The 24,720-nt window shown below is 39.3% G+C and overlaps 2 protein-coding genes across 4 annotated transcripts in view; one reads left to right on the top strand and one right to left on the bottom strand.

Moving 5' to 3' along the window:
* Nucleotides 1-9,525, bottom strand: part of LOC136886368 (eukaryotic translation initiation factor 4H) — a 170,575-nt gene extending 161,050 nt beyond the window's left edge. For all 3 annotated transcript variants that reach the window (XR_010861780.2, XM_067159110.2, XM_067159111.2), the window contains exons 1-3: nt 9,298-9,525; nt 8,871-9,015; nt 697-898 (exon numbers count right to left, since the gene is read on the bottom strand). Coding sequence is in view for 2 of the 3 variants with exons in the window: in XM_067159110.2 (XP_067015211.1) it covers nt 697-898; nt 8,871-9,015; nt 9,298-9,326 (376 nt within the window). In the remaining variant the exon portion in view is untranslated. The remainder of the gene's footprint in view (nt 1-696; nt 899-8,870; nt 9,016-9,297) is intronic.
* Nucleotides 9,526-9,565: 40 nt separating this feature from the next.
* The window catches only part of Mybbp1A (MYB binding protein 1a), a 114,114-nt gene continuing 98,959 nt past the window's right edge, over nt 9,566-24,720 (top strand). Inside the window, exons 1-4 of the mRNA XM_067159573.2 lie at nt 9,566-9,751; nt 9,933-10,127; nt 18,945-19,127; nt 21,480-21,695. Of these exons, the coding sequence (XP_067015674.2) occupies nt 9,566-9,751; nt 9,933-10,127; nt 18,945-19,127; nt 21,480-21,695 (780 nt within the window). The remainder of the gene's footprint in view (nt 9,752-9,932; nt 10,128-18,944; nt 19,128-21,479; nt 21,696-24,720) is intronic.

Below are 24,720 nucleotides of genomic sequence, written 5' to 3'. Positions count from 1 at the left end.
CATTCCTGGAATTGCTGGTAATCTCTGCTGTTTACTTCTGTGAGGTTCCTGGGTACAGAGCACATCACACTCATGCTCAAGACAGAACAGATAAGAGATATGCCTTACTATAGGCGAATCCTTCAATGTTAATCGAGACTATAGTTAGCTTTGGTCCTGAAAAGGACTGATTCATTATATCATGTTCCCTTATAAAACAGACTGAAAATGCTTCTGGAATGCTGACGTTCGGTTCAGTACTAGAATTTGATTCCAAGAACCTATGCACGGCATGTTATTATTTTAACGTCCCACTAACTACTTTGACAGTTTATGGAAACAGCGAGGTGCTGGAATTTTGTCTGCAGGAGTTCTTTTATGTGCCAGTAAATCTCCCTTCACGAGGCTAACTTATTTGAACACCTTTAAAAAGACAAGATGATGACCAATACATGGGCCACTGCTACTCCTTCCTCAACCTTAGCCAAAAAATACATCATTAAGACAGAACAAATCGATGACAGGTTTCCCTAATTTTCTGTAGCCAGAATGATCTACAATTCTGATTTGGATTTGAAGACACACACACAAATATACACACCTGAGTTCTACACAGTCAGATATATATATATATATATATTAAAAAAGATTCTTAAACACGGCAACAGTACTTCAAGTAAGATAAAGAAATAGGCTACAGTATCAGTAACTACTCACCTCGACCCCGCCCCCTGTCGAAACCACCTCGTTCGTTCCGTTTATCTTCAGCAATATCAATTCTTATAAGCTGTCCTTCAACACTAATCCTTCCATCCATCTCAAGGGCTCTTTCTAAATTCTGTTGATTTTCAAATTCAACATAACAGAAGCCTTTGAACTTGTCCGTTTCTCTGTCTCGGATCATCCTGATCCCTTTTAACTGGAAAGAAAGAGGATGAATTTCAACATTACAAAGCTCAGTAAATAGATGCTCATGGGTAATTTCACACTGCGCACACATAACTATTTTATATATCTTTGTGCATGTAATAATAATAATAATAATAATAATAATAATAATAATAATAATAATAATAATAATAATAATAATGTTAAAATTACAGGGTAATTCTAAACCAAATAACTTATTTGATAGAACTTTATCCATCACAGATTTTTGTGAAATTTGGTAGGATGGAAGAAGATACAATTGTAGCCCCCTACAATATCAAATATTCATACTTAACAGTAGGAAATATGATTTTAAATCCAGTAAAATTGTCCAGTTCCATGGCTAAATGGTTAGCATGCTGGCCTTTGGTCAGAGAAATCCCAGATTCAATTCCTGGCAGGGTCGGGAATTTTAACCATAATTGGTTAATTCCCCTGGGACTGGAGGTATGTGTCGTCTTAATCATCATTTCATCATCATAACGTGCAGGTCGCCTACTGGCGTCAAATCAAAAGACCTGCACCTGGTGAGCTGAATGTATCCTCGGACACGACACATACACCCAGACTCGGGGCCAGCGGAATTAACCAATTATGGTTAAAATTCCTGACCCTGCCAGGAATCGAACTTGGGACCTCTGTGACCAATGATATTGGAGAGTGTTGCTGGAAAGACTGATGACAAGTAAAACCAGAGAACCCGCAGAGAAACCTGTTCCGCCTCCGCTTTGTCCAGCAAAAATCTCACATGGAGCGACTGAGATTTGAACCACGGATCCCAGCGGTGAAAGGCCGGCACGCTGCTGCCTCAGCCATGGAGGCTCTACCTAAATTAGCATCATCTTTTAATTATATTCACTATGGAGATGGAGTCAGGCGGAAGCCGTCTTTTCTTGCATGTTCTTGTAAGAAAGAAACTGGAAGCCTCCTTAGGACATCTATCATAAGCCTATCCATACAAATCGATATTCTCCCCATCATCCAGCACAAAAACAGGGCATTCTCGTGACATGAATTTGTGAGCCATCAAATATCCCAGGAGAGGGACACACTCAGTCACATTCAAGGGAAATGGTTACAACGATGTACAGATTTACAGAGCCCTGCATCCCAGAGGGACAACTAAGCAAAGCTCACAGAAAGGAGTGAAGGGAACTGCCTATCTGCCTTACATTCAAAATACCACAGATCGAATAGCCAAGGCCTTGCGCAAGCACAAAATAAAAACTGTGTTTGGCACCATCACTAAAACTGCTCACAGTTTAGGTAAAAGCAAGGACAAATTGTCCCCACTATTACACCCTGGAGTGTACAAAATTCCATGTACTTGCGGCAAAGAATACATTTATCAAACATGCCGGTCCATTGGTATTCGTATCAAGGAACATCAACGAATATCCGTCTCGATCAGCTAGACAAGTCAGCAATAGCTGAGCACGCCCTATCGTCGGCTCATCATGTCATGTTTAAAGATGTTCAAGCTCTCCTAATAATTTTAACAGGGACCCTGGCGATCAATTAACTAATATGTACTTGCCAGCCATCAAGGATTTACATAGGTAGTTCTCTTCCCTGTCCTTTCACTACCGTTATTTTGTTTTGGTGTTTTCCAAACTCATAGATTCATCACCAGACTGTTCATTCCAGGCTGTGTGTTAAGTGTCATAGTTTCAAAACGTGTAGATCTGTTATCCAATCGACTCACTCTTCTTATCCTCTGTTTTTTCTACACACTTTCCTCCCACTCTTCAGCTCTGTTGTATTCTATTCTATTCTACAATTCCTTCAATGCATTTTATATTTCTATTTATTTCTTCTACCACGTTTGGCCCTGATTCGCCTGATGACCTTGCGGTTACCTTGCAACGAACATACAGTGTAACAAGAAACCATCTTAACTGGAGGTTACAAGGAGAGGTCACGATGTCCGCATCACCGATTTTGTTCAAACTTTGTAGGTTGGTAGCACTACACCACAAAAAACACTAGCAAAGCAGTAGCGTACAACTCTCAAAAATTTTCAAAAAAGGCAATTTTGAAAATGTTGAAAAAAGAGGATTAGCATGCCAGGAACCATCAAGCGAGAGACTGTGGCGCGGTGATTGAGTGTTTAACGTTCTCTGCTTCAGTTATGAAGGTGGCGAGTTCAATTCACACTCGTATCAACTCGCCTTTTTTTCTAACATTTCCTGATCGCCTTTTTTTCTAACATTTCCTGATCCACTTTTTTCCTGTGTTGCGAATGAGAACAGCAGTTAGTCACTGTCTGACCATGTTGTGTCATGTAACGGTTGTGTGCGATGTAACCAGACGTGCTCATCATAAGTTCGATCGGCATGGATGCATGTTGAATTATGTTCGACGAAAGTTTTTTTGAATGTGAAGCTACGCAAAGTGCAAACAAGTTCCCGGGAGAGCAAGCAACAAATAAACAGTTACTGTTTTGTTTTAACGGTGAACAATTTATGTTGTTAAAACTGATCTTGATACTAGGAACATTATTTCATGTATTTTGAAAGCTTGACAATTGCCTTTTCAATCCAAACCATAAAGGAAATATGTAACAATAACACTTGTATTGTGACTTCAATTATTTTGACAGTTTTTGTTAAATAATTAATTCAATTGTGGCTTGCAATAATCAAAATAATGTGGCGGAGCACCATGAAACTTATAAAGGGCGAATAAAAAAAGGGGACGGGGGGGGGGGGGGGGTAAAAACCTGGTAGCAGCGTGACTCGAACTTGCCACCTTCATGACTGAAGCGGAGAACCTTAACCACGCGACCACCGCACCACAGTCTCTCGTTTGACGGTACCTGGCATGCTAAACCTCTCGTAACCTTTTTCGACAATTTCAAAATAGCTTTCTTAAAAAACATTTCGAGAGTTGTGCGCTATTACTTTGCCAGTGTGTTTTTATGATGTAATACTACCAACCTACAAAGTTTGAACAAAATCGGTGATACAGACATCGTGGCCTCCCCTGGTTAGATGGTGTCGTCAGCTCCCAATTGCAATGCCAACAGTGAGCCATCCAGTGACTAATGAGTGTACCATTTACTATAGACCAACAGTAAAGCAATCTTGAATTCAGACTTTCATCATAGGAGAAGTCTTCCTCGGGAACAGTAGAGATTTTATTCTGAAGACGCGGAACAAAGTTCTCTGTGAACCGTCAAGAATTTCACCTTTTTCTTTCTTGACACGGCAAAAGGCCAAAAGCTTATCATCATGAAAACCTTGTTGTTTGATGCACAGACGTCCGACTCAAAGTCTGTACTACTCGTCACTTCTACTAATAACTTCATGATATTTTTCATCACCAAGTATTTATTGCTTTGCGAACAGTAAATGAGAAAATTCAACATCTCTATAAATTTATGTCAGCACGTGCAATGGACAGAAATTACCTGACACTGAAATCAACATATAAACACGGCTAACAACTCGAATACTACAGACGTAAGGAAAATACAGTATTAAGCCATCAAGAATACTTGGAAGAGTCCACTGGGAATGTAGCGAAGAGTACAGGGCAGAATATCTGTTAGCCTAAGATTTATTCACAATTAATTGTGCCATAGGTAAAAAAAAATACCAAGTTCTGGTGTGCTCGGAACAAGATATTACCTTCCAGCTGTTTTAATTTAAGATGAAGAAACAAACAAAATGCACCTATGTTGTCATTTCATGATGGGCTTGGTACATCAAGGTTAACAACTGTGAAAATTTGCCTCATAACTTGTATCAATGAGGTGACTGTAGAATGTGTGCGTTTGTAATCGGAGAGAGGACTGGGAAGAAGGTAGACAATGCACTTATGCTTCCCATGGAGTTATATGAATTTTTTATTATTAAAGGTACGGTACAAATTATAGTTTTGTTATAACGAAACTAACTAAACATAAGGCATACTTCTGCTAAAAACAAAACAAAACAAAAAAAACCAGACAATACGTTTCACTGGTATAAAAGGACATTATTTTATACTGTCTGCCCTCACAGGGGCCTCCAGGTTTTTAAGAGGACTTTGAAATCATGTTCCGCATGTTTCACAACAGAGTCGAACAATTAACAAGTCTAAAGCTGAACAATGTACAATTTGAAGTCAATATCACAACAAAATACAAGCTTACATCAGGGGTGCAGAAATCCTGGGCGCCAAGTCGCCGCGGCCACAGTGGTTTCTACTGGAACCTATCACTCCTCCCCCCCAAAAAATCTGTTTTCTGATTTTTTTCATACTTTCTTTCTTCTACTACCCATCAATATGCAAGAAAAGCCTCATGACATACGACGTGACGTCACTGTACTAGTTTAAAAACCATGCCAGAATCTTCTTGAAAATAAATAGCTGCAAGACCAAAGAGAATATATCTATTTTTCTCTGCAGATGACTATCAATGTATGTACAGTATATCCAAAAACAAGAGACTTTGCACAATTGGTGGTGGATAGTAGACGTGCATAACACAGCTGGCCTTTATATGTTACAAGAGCAGAGCCCTTGGTGGAAGAATTTAATAATAATAATAATAGTGTTATTTGCTTTACGTCTCACTAACTAAATTTACGGTTCTCGGAGACGCCGAGGCGCCAGAATTTAGTCCCGCAGGAGTTCCTTTATGTGCCAGTATATCTACTGACATGAAGCCGACGTATTTGAGCACCTTCAAATACCACCGGATTGAGCCAGGTTCGAACCTGCCAAGTTGGGGTCAAAAGGCCAGAGCCTCAACCATCTGACACACTCAGCCCGGCGGTGGAAGAATTTAGGACGAATTACTTCACAGTTACATGTAGTCAAAAGTACAATGAATCTGGGGAACTGTGTTTACATGTTAGTGGTTGTATGTGTGTCCTTTGTCATTATTCAATAAATGCAGGGCTTTGGCCTGTAAATCATAAAATGAGTATTTGTGTTTAATACTGTGCTAGCCTTCGAACACGAGACACAATAAATTGCATTGCTGGTGGCTTTACGTAACACCGACACAGATAGGTCTTATGACGACGAAGGGATAGGAAAGGCCTAGGATTGGGAAGGAAGCGGCCATGGCCTTAATTAAGGTACAGCCCTGGCATTTGTCTGGTGTGAAAATGGGAAACCACGGTAAACCATCTTTAGGGCTGCCAACAGTGGGGTTCAAACCCACTATCTCCCGAATGCAAGCTCAAGACTGCACACCCCTAACTGCATAGCGAACTCAGTCGCCTTTATGTAAACAATCATCAGTTCAACTGAGATCTAAGTTTAATACCCGCTTGCATTCACTTCAAGATAATATGCATCTTTAAGGAAAGTTTGCCATATATGACTGCACGAATTAGCAAATGTAGAGAAAAAAAATTCAAATGAAACAACCTGCCCCTTTTAACTTATATATAAGAACTTGTTATAAATTTAATTATGGTCCTACTGACAACTGATCACTATCAAAGGGTAGAGAAAGGTCCACCTATTCAATACCATACCCCTTCAAGCTACATATAAACCATTACCTATCTTACTATTCAACAAGACAATTTATAAATCAAATAGGTCAGCTATACAGATAATGAACACCAATTCCAAGATCGACTCCAGAACACTTGGTCATTATAAGGACACTGACATAGTTCAACACCAACCACAACAGTTTTAATGTCATTTTAGTTCCAATTTTAAACGTGTAGGCCGACTTCATCAATGGTTTAGACTTGGATTTTAAATTAAGACATACCAAATTGTATTCTTAATGTTTGGTTGTATGTAAACACATGGTTCCAATTAGATCATGGCTGAAGATGACCCAATGTACGTAGGATCGAAACTGATTTACCAATCATATAGGACACTATATTAAGCTGAAATGAAATGGCGTAGCCTATGGCTTTTAGTGCCGGGATGTGTTGATTTGACGCCTGTAGGCGACCTGCACGTCGTGATGAGGGTGAAATGATGACAAATACACCCAGTCTCCGTACGAGTGGAATTAACCAATTAGGGTTAAAATTCCTGACCCTGCCGGCAATCGAACCCGGGACCCCTGTGACCAAAGGCCAGCACGCTAACCATTTAGCCATGGAGCCGAATGCCATATTAAGCTAATGGTATTGAATAGGTGGACCTTTCTCAACCCTTTTATAGTTATATGTAAGAATACCTACTTCTAGGGGCAGGTTGGTGGGTCCCCGGTAAGCATAAAGGAAGGATCACTCCTTTCATTACTGAAGTATTGTTTCACAACATTTTCACCTTAATAAAAAATCCAAACCAGCTAGTAAAGTGTAACCTACATATAAACACTTGGCATTTTGGATGCACCATAGATATAACCCTACGCATTTTTTGTTTCATAACCATTGATGAACTGTCAAAAATATTTATGGATCATCAGCTTAAAGTGTACTATCTACCTTCATTATCTTAAGGACTGAGACATTCAAATACGATTCCTTATCCATTACTGCGTAGAATATGGAAGAGAATCCTAGACTTCAAACACCAATAGCTTGAGGACTCCATACATTTACCAGAACTTGAGTTACCCAGAGGAACTTGGTGCCGACTGAACCATTTGAGGACTGGTCATGCCCAAACTAAGGCCACACAGTACAAACGGGCAGTAATTATTATTAACTCTGAAATTCACAATAAGCAACTCCCCAATATGTGATAGTGCATTTTCACAACAAAAGATGACCTATATTATTGAAGAATGCCCCAGGTGTTGTTTTGAAGGTACCTGAATGAATGCTAAATGCTTCACCAAGAGCAATAGGATGGATAAAATTGCTGCACATCAACCTTTAACCTGCTCAGAGACAAACGTGCATATTACCTGAATATTTCACAATTATCTGCTCATTACCTTGAAAATCAGTCCATAATTTTGAGATATCGCGGTTTAATCTTGCAGACTACAATAATTTCTTTTAAGATTCACACTAGGCAAAAAGCAGCTGCAGCTAGGCCCTATTAATGACATTGGGGATAGAAACAGACTCTTTTGCATCTGGCTTGGCCTTATTTGAAGCCAAGATGATCCCTAGCCTCACCTATGGAATAGAAATAACTTGGTACAGACCAAGCACACGAGACCTCCTCTGCCTCAAAAATGACAACACATGCTTCCTGAAGGCTATTCTCAGGGACTCTAAATACACACAGTCAAGACTAGTCTATGGATTCGCCAAAGAGTCCTTCCTATCTGAGGACCTGACACAAACTTGCTCTATGACCTAAGGACAGTTGGAAGAAAAAGAGAGAAAATGGAAAGAGTGGATTTTACACAATAGAGGCCATAGTAAAGAGAATTGGACCAGGACAAATGAAGAGCCTCACCACTTCACAAATTTCCTTGTAGTACACGGTTTTCATCACAAAATACGGAAGACAAAGTCTCACCATGATCCTGAACCCGCACGTGTATGTGAATTCTCTGAATGATACTATGACCGAAATCAGGTAGGAAGTTCCAAGGGCCTAAATGTGTGAGTTCCATAACAAACTTCTGCATTAACTGAAACTATCCCGTTCTATATTATGCATTTGTACACATTTTCATTTAATAATAAAATTACCTTGTAAATAGCCATACTGTTCCATACGATTAATAATAGAAAATATGTAGAATGCAGCAGAACAATGGAAAGATATCAGTTTAACAATATATATCAGACAATAGTATTCTTTGGCCAACAACTTAGAAATAGGCAACAGCTCGTTGAAAAGATGCTTGCACAATGACAATGCAGATTCACAGATCTCTCAGAGGCAAATGCGCAATTTTTACAAAAATAAAGAAGGAAAAGGTCACATTCTAGGTAAATGGTTCTTAAACAACAAATGTAAAATAATATTTTAAAGCAAGAATACCTAAAGGGTTCACAAATCTTATGATCAAAACCAAGTAACTTATATGCTATAAAATAGTATACTAATAATTTTAGAACACTTATTAAAAATGATCTTACTTCGAAATTTTCAAATATCTTATCGACATCACATTGAATAAGTTTGGTTGGCATGTTTCCAACATAGGCAATATATGGTCCTCCATCAGGAATGGGTTTTCTTCGTCTTCCCCCGCCACCTCCTCCACCACCGCCACCAAAATCCCTGTGAAAATAAAATAATGTAAGTCATTTAAATAAATAAACTCTTATTCTACGTAACGTCAGACACCCTAGAAGTTCACCACGTGAACGCCGTGGTCGAAAGTAGGCTTAGCAAGCTCAAGATCCAACCGCTGCCAGATTATACTTAACCTCATATTTAATAAGTAGATCACACATTGTAAGGAAATGGGTGTACTACCAGTAACTAGAAGCACAGATATTAAATTCAATGGAGAACAAATGGCATATAAATTGAAATAGACGTATTTTTTTGTTTACTTGCCTATTATCAATACCAAATCGCGAAGCCATGTTGGATGCGACGACAGTGCTCGGAATACTTAATAGGAGTGTAGATATTTACTTTAAAATTTGAAAAATAACGTGATGAAAACAAATTTAAATGCCTTAATTTGCGAGCTGTGGCAATAATCTACACTTTGTACTGAACAGACAAGTACTAATTTCACAGTTATTTACGCAGCGATGAAACATATGAGAGTTATTGATTTGTTTTGCCAGGTAATACCAACCCAAAGACCTTCGCATCTATGACCAATATGGAGCCAGGTGAAGATGTCGAGCACATGGCGATGAAACATTTACCTAATAAACACAACGAAATGGAATCTTCCGTGGTAGATGCATTCAGCAAACTGAGATCTGGCTCCGAAAAGGAGAGGATTGCTTCTAGCTTAGTAATATTAAAGCATTTGTACCGTAAGCAGGAAATAGAGGTTAGTTTGTTTATGCATAATCCAGTGCTAGTTGTTTTCTTGACATTTTAATTATTTTTCATTTCAAATTCACAGTACAGTAATTCATTATTTGCAAAGGTGTTGTCGCCAATAAAATTATGTTATTGTGTCAGTTTGGCTTGTGTTACTTTACTACAATTGTTTTAAATTTCTTTTCCAGAATGGCGAATTGTGCGGAGAATTGAGACATGCTTTAAATAAATTAGTCCGTGGTGTGGGATCATCTCGTCCAAGTTCAAGAACAGGATATTTTTCTGTTCTTGTTGGTTTACTGTCTTTTTCAACCATATCAGTTCAAACTGTCTTGGCCAGTGTTAAAAAGGAGCTCAATGCTGGAGGGAACATTTCAAAGGGTGTAAGTTGACTTAAGCTTTTCCTTGTTATTATTGTTAGTATTACTAAGAATTTTCTTCATGTAATAGTCTACCAGATCTACTGGTATCACCTTCTCTAACTTGCTTGTACAGTATCGGTAACATGTAGACCTAGTATCAGTTTCCATTAAACCAGTGCACAAAATCCAGTTATAAGAACATTAGTATACTAGAATCTGATATAGATGTTGAATCCCATACGGAACCTGAAATATTTGTCCCGAATGAGTAAATTTGTAATACCCATAGCCTATAAATGGTCTGTTATTGGACATTATAAATTTTCCAGCTAGCCTAACTCATTTCTGGGTGCCAGCGCTTCACCCCAGTGTGTTAAGTCGGGCTTATCAGTTGGTAAATAGCACACCCACCAAGACACAGGGCTAGTGCGTACCGTGGAGGCCACCGCGTAGGCTATTTGGAGCCACCGGCAGTGCCAGTGCACTATGAGAGACTTTGTCTGATTACCAAAAATTTATGCCTGCCCGGCCGTCAGATGATATAGATGTTGATTCCCTTAGGGAACCTGATATATTTGTCCCAAATGAGTAAATTCATAATACCAATTTAAATGGTCTGTTATAGGACATTTTAAATTTTCCAGCTAACTCACTCCCGGTTGCCAACGTTTCGCCCCACTGTGCTAAGTTGGGCTCATCAGTTGGTAAATAGCACACCCACCAAGAAGCATGGCTAGTGCATACCGTGGAGGCCACTGCATAGACTATTTGGAGTGCCAGTGCCCTATGAGAGACTTTGTCTCATTGCCAAAAATTGAGGCCTGCCCAGCCATCGGATGATATAGATGTTGATTCCCATAGGAAACCTGAAATATTTGTCCCGAATGAGTAAATTTATAATACCATTATAAATGGTCGAATATTGGACATTATAAATTTTCCAGCTACCTAACTCATTCCTGGTTGCCAGCGTTTCGCCCCGGTATGCTAAGTCGGACTCATCAGTTGGTAAATAGCACACCCACCAAGACGCATGGCTAGTGCGTACTGTGGAGGCCACTGCGTAGGCTGTTTGGAGCCACCGGCAGTGCCAGTGCACTATGAGAGACTTTCTCATTACCCGGCCGGGCAGGCATCCTTGGTTCAAATCCCAGTCTCTCCATGTGAGATTTGTGCTGGACAAAGCGGAGACGGGACAGGTTTTTCTCAGGGTACTCCGGTTTGCCCTGTCATTTTTCATTCTAGCAACACTCTCCACTATCATTTCATTTCATCTGTCAGTTATTAATCATTGCCCCAAAAGCGTGCGGAAGGCTTCGGCAGCCGTCACAATTCCTATCCTCCCTGCAAGATGGGGGCTTCATTCATACCATCCCTGACCCAGTCATTGATTGGAAAACAGGTTGTAGGTTTTCATTTTCAGTAAAGCAAGTTGTAAAAAAAGAAAAAAGAAACAATCTGTCCTTTTCTGAAAGGCATTTGCACTGTTTTCTCTGTATTTATATCCAAGTTGTTGTTCTTTCTGGCCATCCTTGAAGTTCATACAGTGTTTCTTGTAGTTGTTCCCTATTTTTTTGACCCCAGAATCATGTTGTTTGCCTATATAAGCAATAGGTAGTAAAGAAGTTTAAATACTTAGCAGGACGATTCTTTTGGAATAATGATGTCCCATTGGAATGTGAAGAAACCCTTTACAAATGCTGCTTTGTACCAATCCTGACATGGAACAGAAGCATAGGTGTTGATCAAGGCCCGGCAAAGCAAAATACAGGCTAGCAAAGTATGCTGGGAAAAACAAGAAGGGATCATGTAAGATAGAGACTAAAAATAAACAGTCTTAGTGAAGGACTGGAGAGTTACATTTCAGAGATGGTTTTGAGCACCTGTGAGAATGATGCGACACGTGTTTGAAATGAAAGGAAAAGGCACAAGATCCAGGGCAGACATCCAGAAGATGATTGGAGCACGTTAAGGCAGATCTGTGAAGAAGAGTGAGAGTTTTGGAAGAGATGTTTGTACAGAAGTGTGGTGGAACGGTAGAAGTGCATGGAAATCTCGATCCACAGCCCGACTCGAACTCAGTCGGAGGAGGAGAGGTATAATCACTTTGTTTATAGACGAGTGTTACCTGCCCAGGATGCCTTTACCCTTAATAAGTGGCGCAGACATTGCTCATGAGCTGACCCCGCAATCATGCGGGAATAACACTTGGATAGAGTGTAATTCGAATATAATTCAAATCATAAAATTTCCTGCTAACTTATTCTGCTTGCCAGCTTTTCACCCCAGTGTGCCAATTTGGGCTCATCAGTTGGTAACTAGCACACCTACCAAGATGCATATGGTAAATATCCTAATGTTATTGTTTTTACGACCCACTGTAACTGTTCCACCTCGTCAAAACACATGGGGAGATGAAAGAGATGTTTGTACAGAAGTGTGGTGGAACGATAGAAGTGCATGGAAATCTCGATCCAGAGCCCGACTCAAACTCAGTCGGAGGAGGAGAGGTATAATCACTTTGTTTATAGACGAGTGTTACCTGGGATAGAGTGTAATTCAACACATGAATATTAAATAAACTATTTGTGGCTTGCCCGCAAATTGCCACGCAAATAGAAACAATAAACATCCATGGTTCCCCATTTCTCTATGTAATGTTTGGGCGCCATGGTTACAGTTTTAAATAAAACTGTAAACCAAAATTTATATTTACTAGCATAGAGACTTATATTGAAATCACAGGGGTAGGATTTTAAATAATTAACCATTAAGTGTCGCTTAAGAAAGAAAATTAACGCAATATAAAATACAAATGAATTTATTATTTTAAAAAAATGAGATGAATCGGAAAAGTGGAGGAATTTATAATTTACTGAATTTACCATTGCTTGCTTTATCTAATTGAAGCTCACCAATTGCAGCTTCCGTTGAAGTCATCTGGTTTCCGTGGTTACTCGTACTCTTCTTCTCGGTGTAGACTTTTCTCCATGGACATCCTTCCTTCCTTCTCTGATATGGTACGGGCTATCTGGACTAACACTCCCTACTTGCCTAGTCTTTAAATTAGACATTGGCCCTATACTTGTAATAACTGATCAGCGTTGATCGTATGAGGAGAAAATTCAGAGATATGAATTTTTTCCATATTAGTAGAAATCTCAAACCAACTGAGCTATACTATTTATACGGTACAGACTTGTACCAAAATTCCGTAGACTTGAACTAAACATAGTTCTTCGTCCACAATATTTACTGAATATAACACAAGCCGTAAACTTGTTTCGTTTCTCGTAGATCTGATAACCTTACCGCAGCGACAACACATTGTACAAAAGTAACTATGTCGCGGAGCGACCACACACTGTATCAAAAATCAAATCACGTCGTTCAAAGTAGATGTTCACAGTAGAATTACTAGTGATGGAGTACACGTAGTTAGGTTTTAAGGTTGTAAGGTCGTAAGGCTGTAAGGTTGTTAGGTCCAGTTCTCGTGTTGAGAATCAGTATATATCCGGGCTCACCCCCACTCTTGGTAACAGTTCAATCTCAAAACTCATATACAACGAAGTATCTGATTCGATAGATCGAGCATCAACTCCCCTTCTTCTTCCTCGACAAGTCCACAAGGTGTGGCGATGATATAGCTGACCATCTTGCAAGCCTCGCGCACGGGTCGCTGTTTACTAGCCTTGGTCATAAAATAAACCCATGACGCACGCAAAATCCCAAGCTTCAACAATAACCCTCCGTATACACAAACATGAGATGAAATGAAAACAACTATGTCTCAACATATTGACCGTATTTACAACATAATGAATTCTTATCCTACATAATATAATAATTTAAATAATAAAACGATGTTATCATATATACAATATGCTTCCAAAAAGCCTTGATTGCAAATGATTGACGTTGAATAAATATGTTATTACAAATAATCGCCGATGGCGGATAAACTTGATATCAAATGATATCGCGTAAAATGATATTATATTAAATCAGTAGGGCTGGAGAAGCCTGGACGGTTACACCACTAACTACTTTTTACGGTTTTCGGAGGCTGGTGCATATAGTGGAGCCACTGCATGGGCTACTTGGAGCCACAGAGAGTGTCAAAACTTCACTCATACAGAACAAACATTTCAGTTTCCCTCTGAGAATCAAGATGTACATCGCAGACCTTGTACGTGTGCGGACCCCACATCCGCGGGAATAGCGTGTAAGAAGAGTTTATTTATAGCCAGTTTGTCCTCTTCTCAGCCACTGGTAATCACTTCATCATGTGACTTGCGGGTGGGGGACGCAGATAAATACACCCACAGTATCCCTTGCCGGTCATAACATACATACACCGAGCTTGATAGCTGCAGTCGCTTAAGTGCGGCCAGTATCCAGTATTCGGGAGATAGTAGGTTCGAACCCCACTGTCGGCAGCCCTGAAGATGATTTTCCGTGGTTTCCCATTTTCACACCAGGCAAATGCTGGGGCTGTACCTTAATTAAGGCCACGGCCGCTTCCTTCCCACTCCTAGACCTTTCCTCTCCCATCGTCGCCATAAGACCTATCTGTCTGTTAATAAACTTAACCATGATAGGTTAATATTGTGTCATTATGTTATTCTTTGATCTAACCACTGATGAAGGGAATGGTTGAGATTTCCCGAAACATGTATGGTTTAATAAATAATGTTTCTTTCATTTAATGAGTGTATTGATCAAGGCGGATTTAAATAAACTATTATAAATAGTTATATTGTACAATAAGACCTATCTGTGTCGGTGCGACGTAAAACAAATAGCAAAAAAAAAAAAAAACCATACATACATACATTATCATTATAGATTGTTATGCCTTTCAGCGTTCAGTCTGCAAGCCTCTGAGAATTTACTCAATGTCGCCACAATCCTCGATTCGCAACTAGTGTTGTGGCCTCATTTAGTTCTATACCTCTTATCTTTAAATCGTTAGAAACCGAGTCTAACCATCATCGTCTTGGTCTCCCTCTACTTCTCTTAACCTCCATAGCAGAGTCCATTATTCTCCTAGGTAACCTATCCTCCTCCATTCACCCACATGACCAAACCACCGAAGCCGGTTTATGCATACAGCTTCATCCATCGAGTTCAATCCTAAATTAGCCTTTACCTCCTCATTCCGAGTACCCTCCTGTCATTGTTCCCATCTGTTTGTACCAGCAATCATTCTTGCTACTTTCATGTCTGTTACTTCTAACTTATGAATAAGATATCCTGAGCCCACCCAGCTTTCGCTCCCGTAAAGCAAAGTTGGTCTGAAAACAGACCGATGTAAAGATGTGGATGTAAAGCCTGGGAGCTGACTTCCTTCTTACAGAATACTGCTGATCGCAACTGCGAGCTTACTGCATTAGCTTTACTACACCTTGATTCAATCTCCCTTACTATATTACCATCCTGGAAGAACACACAACCTAAATACTTGAAATTATCGACCTGTTCTAGCTTTGTAACACCAATCTTGTTGAATTTCTTACCTACTGACATCAATTTAGTCTTCGACAGGCTAATTTTTCATACCATACTCATTGCACCTATTTTCAAGTTCCAAGATATTAGACTGCAGGCTTTCGGCACAGTCTGCCATTAAGACCAAGTCGTCAGCATAGGCCAAACTGCTTATACATTTCCACCTAACTGAATCCCTCCTTGCCATTTTATACCTTTCAGCAGATGATCCATGTAAACTACGAACAGCAAAGGTGAAAGATTACAGCCTTGTCTAACCCCTGTATGTACCCTGAACCAAGAACTCATTCTACCATCAATTCTCACTGAAGCCCAATTGTCAACATAAATGCCTTTGATTGATTTTAATAATCTACCTTTAATTCCATAGTCCCCCAGTATAGTGAACATCTTTTCCCTCGGTACCCTGTCATATGCTTTCTCTAGATCTACGAAAGATAAACACAACTGCCTATTCCTCTCTTAGCATTTTTCAATTACCTGGCGCATACTGAAAATCTGATCCTGACAGCCTCTCTGTGGTCTGAAACCACACTGGTTTTCATCCAACTTCCTCTCAACGACTGATCGCACCCTCCCTTCCAAGATGCCAGTGAATACTTTGCCCGGTATACTGATCAATGAGATACCTTGATAGTTGTTGCAATCCTTCCTGTTCCCTTGCTTATAGATAGGTGCAATTACTGCTTTTGTCCAATGTGAAGGTACCTTACCAACACTCCACGCTAATTTTATTACTCTATGAAGCCATTTCATCCCTGCCTTCCCACTATACTTCACCATTTCAGGTCTAATTTCATCTATTCCTGCTGCCTTATGACAATGGAGTTTATTTACCATCCTTTCCACTTCCTCAAGCATAATTTCACCAACATCATTTTCCTCCTCCCCATGAGCTTGGCTGTTTGCAACACCACCAGGATGATTTCCTTTTACATTGAGAAGATGTTCAAAATATTCCCTCCACTTCTTCAGTGATTCCCTGGGATCTATTATGAGTTCACCTGAATTACTCAAAACACTGTTCATTTCTTTTTTCCCTCCCTTCCTAAGATTCTTTATTACTGTCCAGAAAGGTTTTCCTGCTGTTTGACCTAGCCTTTCCAGGTTATTACCAAAATCTTCCCATGACTTCTTTTTGGATTCAACAACTATTTGTTTTGCTCTGTTTCTTTCATCTACGTACAAATCCCTGTCTGCCTCGGCCCTTGTTTGGAGCCATTTCTGATAAGACTTCTTTTTATGTTTACAAGCTGCTCTCACTTCATCATTCCACATCATTTCCCATCTTTACACACAGTTGTTCCTAAGCATTCCCTTGCTGTTTCTACTACAGCATCCCTGTATGCCACCCACTCACTTTCTATATCCTGAACCTGCTTACTGTCTACTGTTCGTAACTTCTCATTAATCATATCCGTGTACTTCTGTCTAATTTCCTCGTCCTGGAGATTTTCTACCCTTATTCGTTTGCAGACAGATTTCACTTTCTCTACCCTAGGCCTAGATATACTTAGTTCACTACAGATCAGATAGTGGTCTGTATCATCGAAAAATCCGGTAATAACTCGTACATTCCTAACAGATTTCCTGAATTCAAAGTCTGTTAAGATATAGTCTATTATGGATCTGCTACCCCTAGCCTCCCATGTGTAGTGGTGAATAGCCTTATGCTTGAAGAATGTATTCGTGACAGCTAAACCCATACTAGCACAGAAGTCCAGCTAAACCCATACTAGCACAGAAGTCCAGCAAAAGCTTCCCATTCCTATTAGCTTCCATATCTTCCCCACATTTACCAATCACCCTTTCATATCCCCCAGTTCTATTCCCAACTCTCGCATTGAAATTGCCCATTAGCACTATTCTGTCCTTGCTGTTACCCTGACCACGATGTCACTCAATGCTTCATAAAACTTGTCAACTTCATCCTCATCTGCACCCTCACATGGTGAATACACGGACACAATTCTTGTCCTTATTCCTCCAACTGACAAATCTACCGACATCATTCGCTCATTTACATGCCTAACAGAAACTATGTTGCGTGCAATGGTATTCCTGATAAAGAGCCCTACCCCAGACTCTGTCCTTCTCTTTCTAACACCAGTCAAGTACACTTTATAATCCCCTCTCTCTTCCTCATTATCTCGCCTTACCCAAATATCACTTACTCTTAGCACATCCAGATGCATCCTCTTTGCTGACTCAGCCAGTTCTACTTTCTTTTTTCCATAAGCCCCATTAATATTGATAGCTCCCCATCGAATTCCATTTTGTTCGCCAAGTTGTTTCCAAGGAGTCCCTCGCCTGTCAGATGGGAGTGGGACTCCATTACTTCCATAGGTCCGAGGCTTGCTTAAAAATGTTCTGAGCTCGGTAAATTCATGAAGCAGGATGCTACCCTACTTGCACATAGTCCAAGTGAGGATCTCTCTTCTAACAGGTTATGGACCAGCGGTGAATTGTATAGTCCTAGTCGCCTGAGCACAAGGAGGGCCATGACTCAGAATATGTCTGAGATGCCCACTGCCATTCCATAGCAACTGGTATTCCAACTCTTAGGACCACTTACTAGGCCACTCAGCCGTTGTCCTTGGTTCACGAACTAGGACATGACTACAGTAACCCACAAACATGAACCGGTCATAAGAGGTGACTAAAAGGGGCAACCAAAGGCTGATCTTTTTTTGAATCATGAGATTACCTGTGATTAGTACCATAACGCGAGGAACTCCATGGGTCTGCCTTACCTGGGCATTGCCTGTGGTTAGTACCATCACGCGGAACACCATGGTTCTACTTTACCGGTGTTTAGTACCATTATGAGGGTCCGGTGACTTGGATTTTGGACCCCTTTAGACAATAAGCTTCATCGATTTAGAATTTTTTAAATTTTGGAAGCAGTCCTTCATTCAGTTTATGCCATAGTTTGAAGTTCATTAATCATTGTTCATTGTTGTCTTTTTGATTTCTAGTCAGTGGATGGATTTTGGATTTATATTAACTTTCAATATTGTGAGCTGGATATGCTGATTATTTTAAATTCATATTCATTCTTCAACATCACGCTTTGAATTCTGATTGGAAAATAAATTTTGGAATTTTAATTCTCAGTACATTTTGTCTCATTTTGTACCATTGGGGCTGATTATCTAGATGTTAGGTCCCTTTAAACAACAAGCGTCATCATCATCAATCATTTCATTGTATGCATAATACTAGCTACATAGTGCATTGTAATCTGGAAAACTGTCATTAGTTTCAATCTTGGCTGAAGGTGTCTTTGAAATATGGCCTTACGTGATTGTTTGCTTCTGATTGCAGGAGGAAGCGGAGGTTTACACTGGACGAATTCTGGCATGTGGTGCAATTATCCACTCGGAAATCCTGTTCCGAGCATCCCCAGAGGAACAGCAGGAAGTGCTGGCGATTATGATTGCTGCTGGTAAAAAGAGAAGTTATCTTCACCTTGCTGTTCTGACCTTCCTTGTTGAGCTCATGAAGAAGGTGAGTATGGATTCTTTATCGTCTCTGAATTGCACATGTTTGATTGCTTCTTCTTAATACCTAAGCTGTGAATTCCTATTGCAATTTTGGGCATAGATCTTCTCTAACTCATTTGTTAGTTGTATAGGTTTTGGAAGAAACAAATAAGTGTATGAATCATCCTCCTTTTCCCTTATCCAGCTCCTGCTGGGTCGCTGTATTTATGGCATTTCTCCACTTTCCTCTCACCTTCCACCATTTCTCTTCCATTATCTTGTCTCACTACAGACTTCTTCTTTCACTCCTCTTTACTGAACCGATCCACCTTGTTCTAGGTCTCCCTTTTCTTTTTCCTTCGAAGTTCATCTGTGTCATCCGACTTGGTATTCTTTTCTCATCCATCCTCTTTACATGATCAGACCATCTCAGTTTACTCCCATCAATTCACTCATTTAGGTTTTCCATTCCAACTCAATGGTGTATTTAGCTCCATGGCTAAATGGTTGGTGCACTGGCCTTTGGTCACAGGGGCCCCGGGTTTAATTCCTGGCGGGGTCGGGAATTTTAAGCATCATTGGTTAATTTTGCTGCCACGGGGGCTGGCTGTATGTACCGTCTTTATCATCATTTCATCCTCATCACGATCCTCAGGTTGCCTACGGGCGTCAAATCAAAAGACCTGCACCTGGCGAGCCGAACATGTCCTCGGACACTCCCGGCACTAAAAGCCATACACCATTTCTTAGTTATTTCTTTTCACTAACTTGTCATTGTCCAGTTCTCATCCTCATAGGTCAATATGGGTGCATAATACATTTTGTACACTATCTTCTTTCCCATTCCTTGCCCCTTCCTATCCCATAGTCACCTTAAAACTTGCAAAGCAACTCTGTGTTCTCAATCAAATGCTTCTGCCAGTAAAGCTGCGACATTCATCAACTGTTTGTGATTTTTCCTTTCCAACAGAAAGTAATCAATTACCGATTTTATTCTTATGTTACCCCAGCCATATCTTGTAATTTTCCTGCTTTCCCCTCCCCCCTCCCCAATACCTTGTGTTGCCCACAATCATTCCCAATCCCCTCACAAAACTCTCAACTAGGAATATAAATTATTAACCTCTTTTTTTCATTCCCCTATTGATTTTAAGTTGGACTGTCACAGACAAGTCTGAGAGGATGTTAGGGTGGAACACGCTAGGCTTAGGAAGGAAGTGATTGTGGCTTTATTTTAGACATATCCCCAGAATGTGCGTAGTTTGAAACAGAAAACGATAGTGGGGTTCAAACCCACCTTCTCCCGAGTGCATACTAACAACTATGTAATTCAAAACGCATAACTAACTAGCTCGGTTTAACCTTCCCTATTCTCATTTTGGTTCCGTATTGAAGATGACGTATATCACAAATATTTTAATAATATTTATAGATCCACCTGTTCAATACAATACAACACAATCCACTATTTTATGTGGTTAAAATTTATACATAATACTTAAAAGTCTTAGGTACATGTTTCACCCTTTTTTTTATGGGCATCATCAGCCTATATCAATCTTAAAGTTATTGGATATGGGATCTTCCTAATCTTATAAACTATAGAATAAAATGTTAAACAATGATCTCATATAATGTTATACTATAACATCTAAAATTATGGCAATGCACAGAAAGTATGTTAAAAATACTGTAAATTAACAGATTTGAAGATTATAACGTGGTTAATCTTGAATATTTGAGTGTTTAAAACCAAAATGGATCCTCTTCTTATACACCATTAGGACTATGACAGCCTTGGACTATGACGGCCTTGAGTGTGAAAGCACAATCATTCAAGGGGGATATTTGTTCCACTCCCATAACATAAGTTCATGATAGTAAGATCAGTGTCAAATATTTAAAATAGAAGTGTGAACGTATCAAGTGTGTTAAAATATACACGGTTGATTTATCAGAAAGTCGTAGAAAAGAAGATGGGACTTCTTGTAGGAGACGTTGCTAATGATAAAATGTTGAGGTGTTAAAGCTAGCTGATGTCAATGTTTAGTTATATTAGTACGGTAATCGATTGGATCCAAAAGACCCTCAAGTGGGTGTTATTATCCCTGTTGAAATATTTATTCGGAGAAATGATCGAGTTTTACTTGTACGGTGCATGTTAAGTACATCGAACTGTTCCAGCAACGGTAGCTTGACTGACCTAAACTGTGGCGCAATATATATAATGAAATCCAGTAACTAAAAATCTTCTGTGAGATAACAGGTATGGTGAGATTGTAGGGAGAAAAGAATGGAAGGAGGAGTTATGTAGTGTATGTAGTGGTAAGACAGCTATTATATGTTAAGTGCATTGATTCATTTATCCTTCTTTCAGCTGGATGAACATTCTTTCAGTACCATACTGTGGCCAGTTTTGGAACAAGAACTAGCCCTGCCTTGGCCGAAGCAGAATCTTGAAACTCTGCACTGCCTCCTGCTTTCAAGGTCACGTTTCCCACAGGTTGTGAGACGGAAGTACCTGAAGGGATTTCTGGGCTCGAAGCATATCCTACATGAAAATTGCATTGAACCTTGCAGCCAGTTGCTTCTGGTAAGTAGAAAGAAATACAGTTTTGTTGTAAAAAATATAACTGCTGCTAGAAATGATCCTCCTCCTCCATCATTTTGTCCCAGTCCAGGTTTCTTCTTCTTGCACTACTCTTTATGAAATCGATCCACCTTGTTCTACGCCCCCCTCTTGCTCTCTTTCCCCCAAACTTCATCTCTCCCATCTGTTTTGGTATTCTTTTCTCCTCCATCCTCTTTGCATATCCAGACATAATTTATTCCTATCAGTTCTCTCATTTAGAGTTCCTATTCTGACAACCTTTTTAACATCTTCGTTTCACTGTCTTTCCTTGTCTTTCATAGTTCTTAGGTATTTAATTTCGCTGGTGGGAATTGTTCGAAGGTTGATCGAAAAGTAGGTTTACAAAGCCTGCAGTGAAACAAGTACATTTTATTTTGCACAACCAATACAGCAATCTGATAGTACGTACATTAGGTTATTTTTCGACGTAGTCTCCATATTGGTTTAGACACTTGTCGCTTCATGGGACGAGTTTGAATATTCCTTCCTGGTAAAGCTCCCGTCCTTACCACGTTGTCGCAATTGGTTTGACTTCCTCATCCTACGCCGTAATGTGATCGTCCTGTCGTCCTGAATCTGCTCCTCCACAGGAGCTGTGTTCAAATCTGTTTATACCGTGCTGGGTAGGGCACTGCGATATTTTCTCTACCGGCCGCAAACTCTCAACCCTATTCTGAGACATGCTGACGAGATATTACAATCTCTCCATAAACCTCTACCAGCTGCTGGTGAATTTCAGCTGCAGTTACATGTTTCGCCTACTGAAATCGAATAACTGAGCAGATTTCTTTGCGAGAACAGTTTTCCAAACGAGTCGCCGTTTGTGTTAGCCTAAAACCAGCACTGTAGGTGTCTGGTGTCTGAAAGTCTGCACATTTGCCAATGGCATGTATTAGAATTATCACACACTACTAATTTCTCTATAACAGGTGGAAGACCAGGAATTTAGACCTTGTAACCTTAGTTTTTTATCGTCCCTCATAAAAATTTGAAATACATGATTAATTTTCCTCACACTGTGTGTGGATGTTTGGAATGCTAAAAATTGAGAATATCAACATTTTTAGACTTTACATCATCGTCAGTCGGTTTACTCTTTGCTGAGCGTCGTGACCTCATTTCTTCACTTCATTAGTAACTGCATCCTTAAAAAGATTTTTCCATGTCTCAACCCTATTCTTTTATAGAAGCCATTTTCTTCAATTTTTACCTTTTGACAAGGTGATATTTAAACGAACAGCAAGGAAGTGCAAGAAAAACGTGATGCATTGAACAAGAAAATTGAAAAGGAAAAAACAGGGAAAAACAAGAATATGGTGATATCAAGAGGAGAAAGGGAAAGGCATTGTGAAAATTGGTGATCAAACCCTAGAAATTGTTGACAGGTTCAAATACCTAGGGAGTGAAGTAATGCAGAATGGTCATGGAGATTAGTAAGAGGGTGCAACAGGGCAATGCATTCTACCAGAGTGTAAGAAACCTTGTCTGGAATAAGAGAAGTACCAAGGAAGTGTAAAGAGATAATGTACAGAATATATTATGCTCCCATAAGTTGATGGGCTGTCCCCTTTACTCTTTAACTGTGCTCTTGAAAAATTTGTCAGAGAGCGGGCAAAAGCAGGCGCACCATGTCACCGACTAGGACCAACAATTAAGGGTGTTGACATAGACTGTCTAGTGTTTGTTGATGATATGGCACTAATTGCTAAGGACATCCCTGATGCACTGAAACAGATTGCTATACTGGAAGACCAAGCAGCAAAAATAGGACTTAAAATCTCATAGGAAAAAATTAAATTTATGACAAATATCAAAACTTTTCCACCTGAACTTACCATTGATATGAATAAAATTGCAAGAGTCAAGGAATTTAAGTACTGAAAATGACAGTGAAAATAAATCAGTAGCTTCAAGAATTCAGAAAATGAAAATTGCTTTTCAACATACAAAGAATGTTTATAACAAAAAATGCTTGCCCTGGAATGGTAAAATTCGTCATTACATAACAGTGATCAAACCTAAAGCTCTTTATGCTTCAGAAATGCTCAATTTACATTTAAAAAATTTAAAGGAATAAGTAGTAAGTAAGTAAGTAAGTGATTCGCCTTTATTTATGGCGAAGTTAGGGATCAGGGCCCTCTCTTACACTTAACGACAACATTTAAAATAATTAACAGGCGTATAATTTTTTAAATAAAACAAATCATTTTTAAAATAATATAGTACTAATAGCAAATATGGAGATAGTAATAAAAGAAATAAGTATAGAATGTACAACATGACAATACAAATGAACATGATAATAATTATAAAACTAACACCAGTAATAATAAAAGAAGGAAACACAGTAAAAACCTATAACTAGCAAATACATTTCTAATTTTTATGAAAATAAGATCATTCACACTTCACACATCGAACAAGTCAGCTAGAAGTATTCAGCAAGTGATTTCGGCAATCCATCTTAAATCTCCTACGAGAACGCAAATCCCTAATGGTAGCAGGGAGGGTATTCCACAGCCTAGTGGCAGTGACTATAAAGGAGCGGTTGTAAGTCCTCGAGTGATTGAGAGATATTAAGATAGATTAAAGAAGGGAAACTCATGAGAAAAAACTTAGGACCAAGAATTTAAAATATATTACCCCAAACCCAACTCGGAAATATATTACAAAATATTTAAATGTACTTTACAATAAGACTGCGCCAAATTCAATTTATAAGCCATTTCGAAAGAATAACTAACAACAGACATACCCATCAAATTTGTGAAAATTTGAATTTAAAATTCCACCTCTACAATACTGTAATTTTCTTTATTAAAAAGACTACATTAGATTATACTCGTGATACATGTTTCGTCCCCTTATGGGACATCTTCAGTCAGAAATACAAAACATTAAAAATAATGTGAGGACACGTTGAAATAGGTAAACAAAAAGTCTTTGTATCCTGTGACGCAGTGTGATGGCGTCTTGCCAATCTTCA

Source organism: Anabrus simplex, chromosome X (assembly GCF_040414725.1).
Source record: "Anabrus simplex isolate iqAnaSimp1 chromosome X, ASM4041472v1, whole genome shotgun sequence".
Lineage (NCBI taxonomy): Eukaryota > Metazoa > Arthropoda > Insecta > Orthoptera > Tettigoniidae > Anabrus > Anabrus simplex.
Note: the sequence above shows the minus strand (reverse complement) of the source record. Positions and strands in the feature narration are given on the sequence as shown.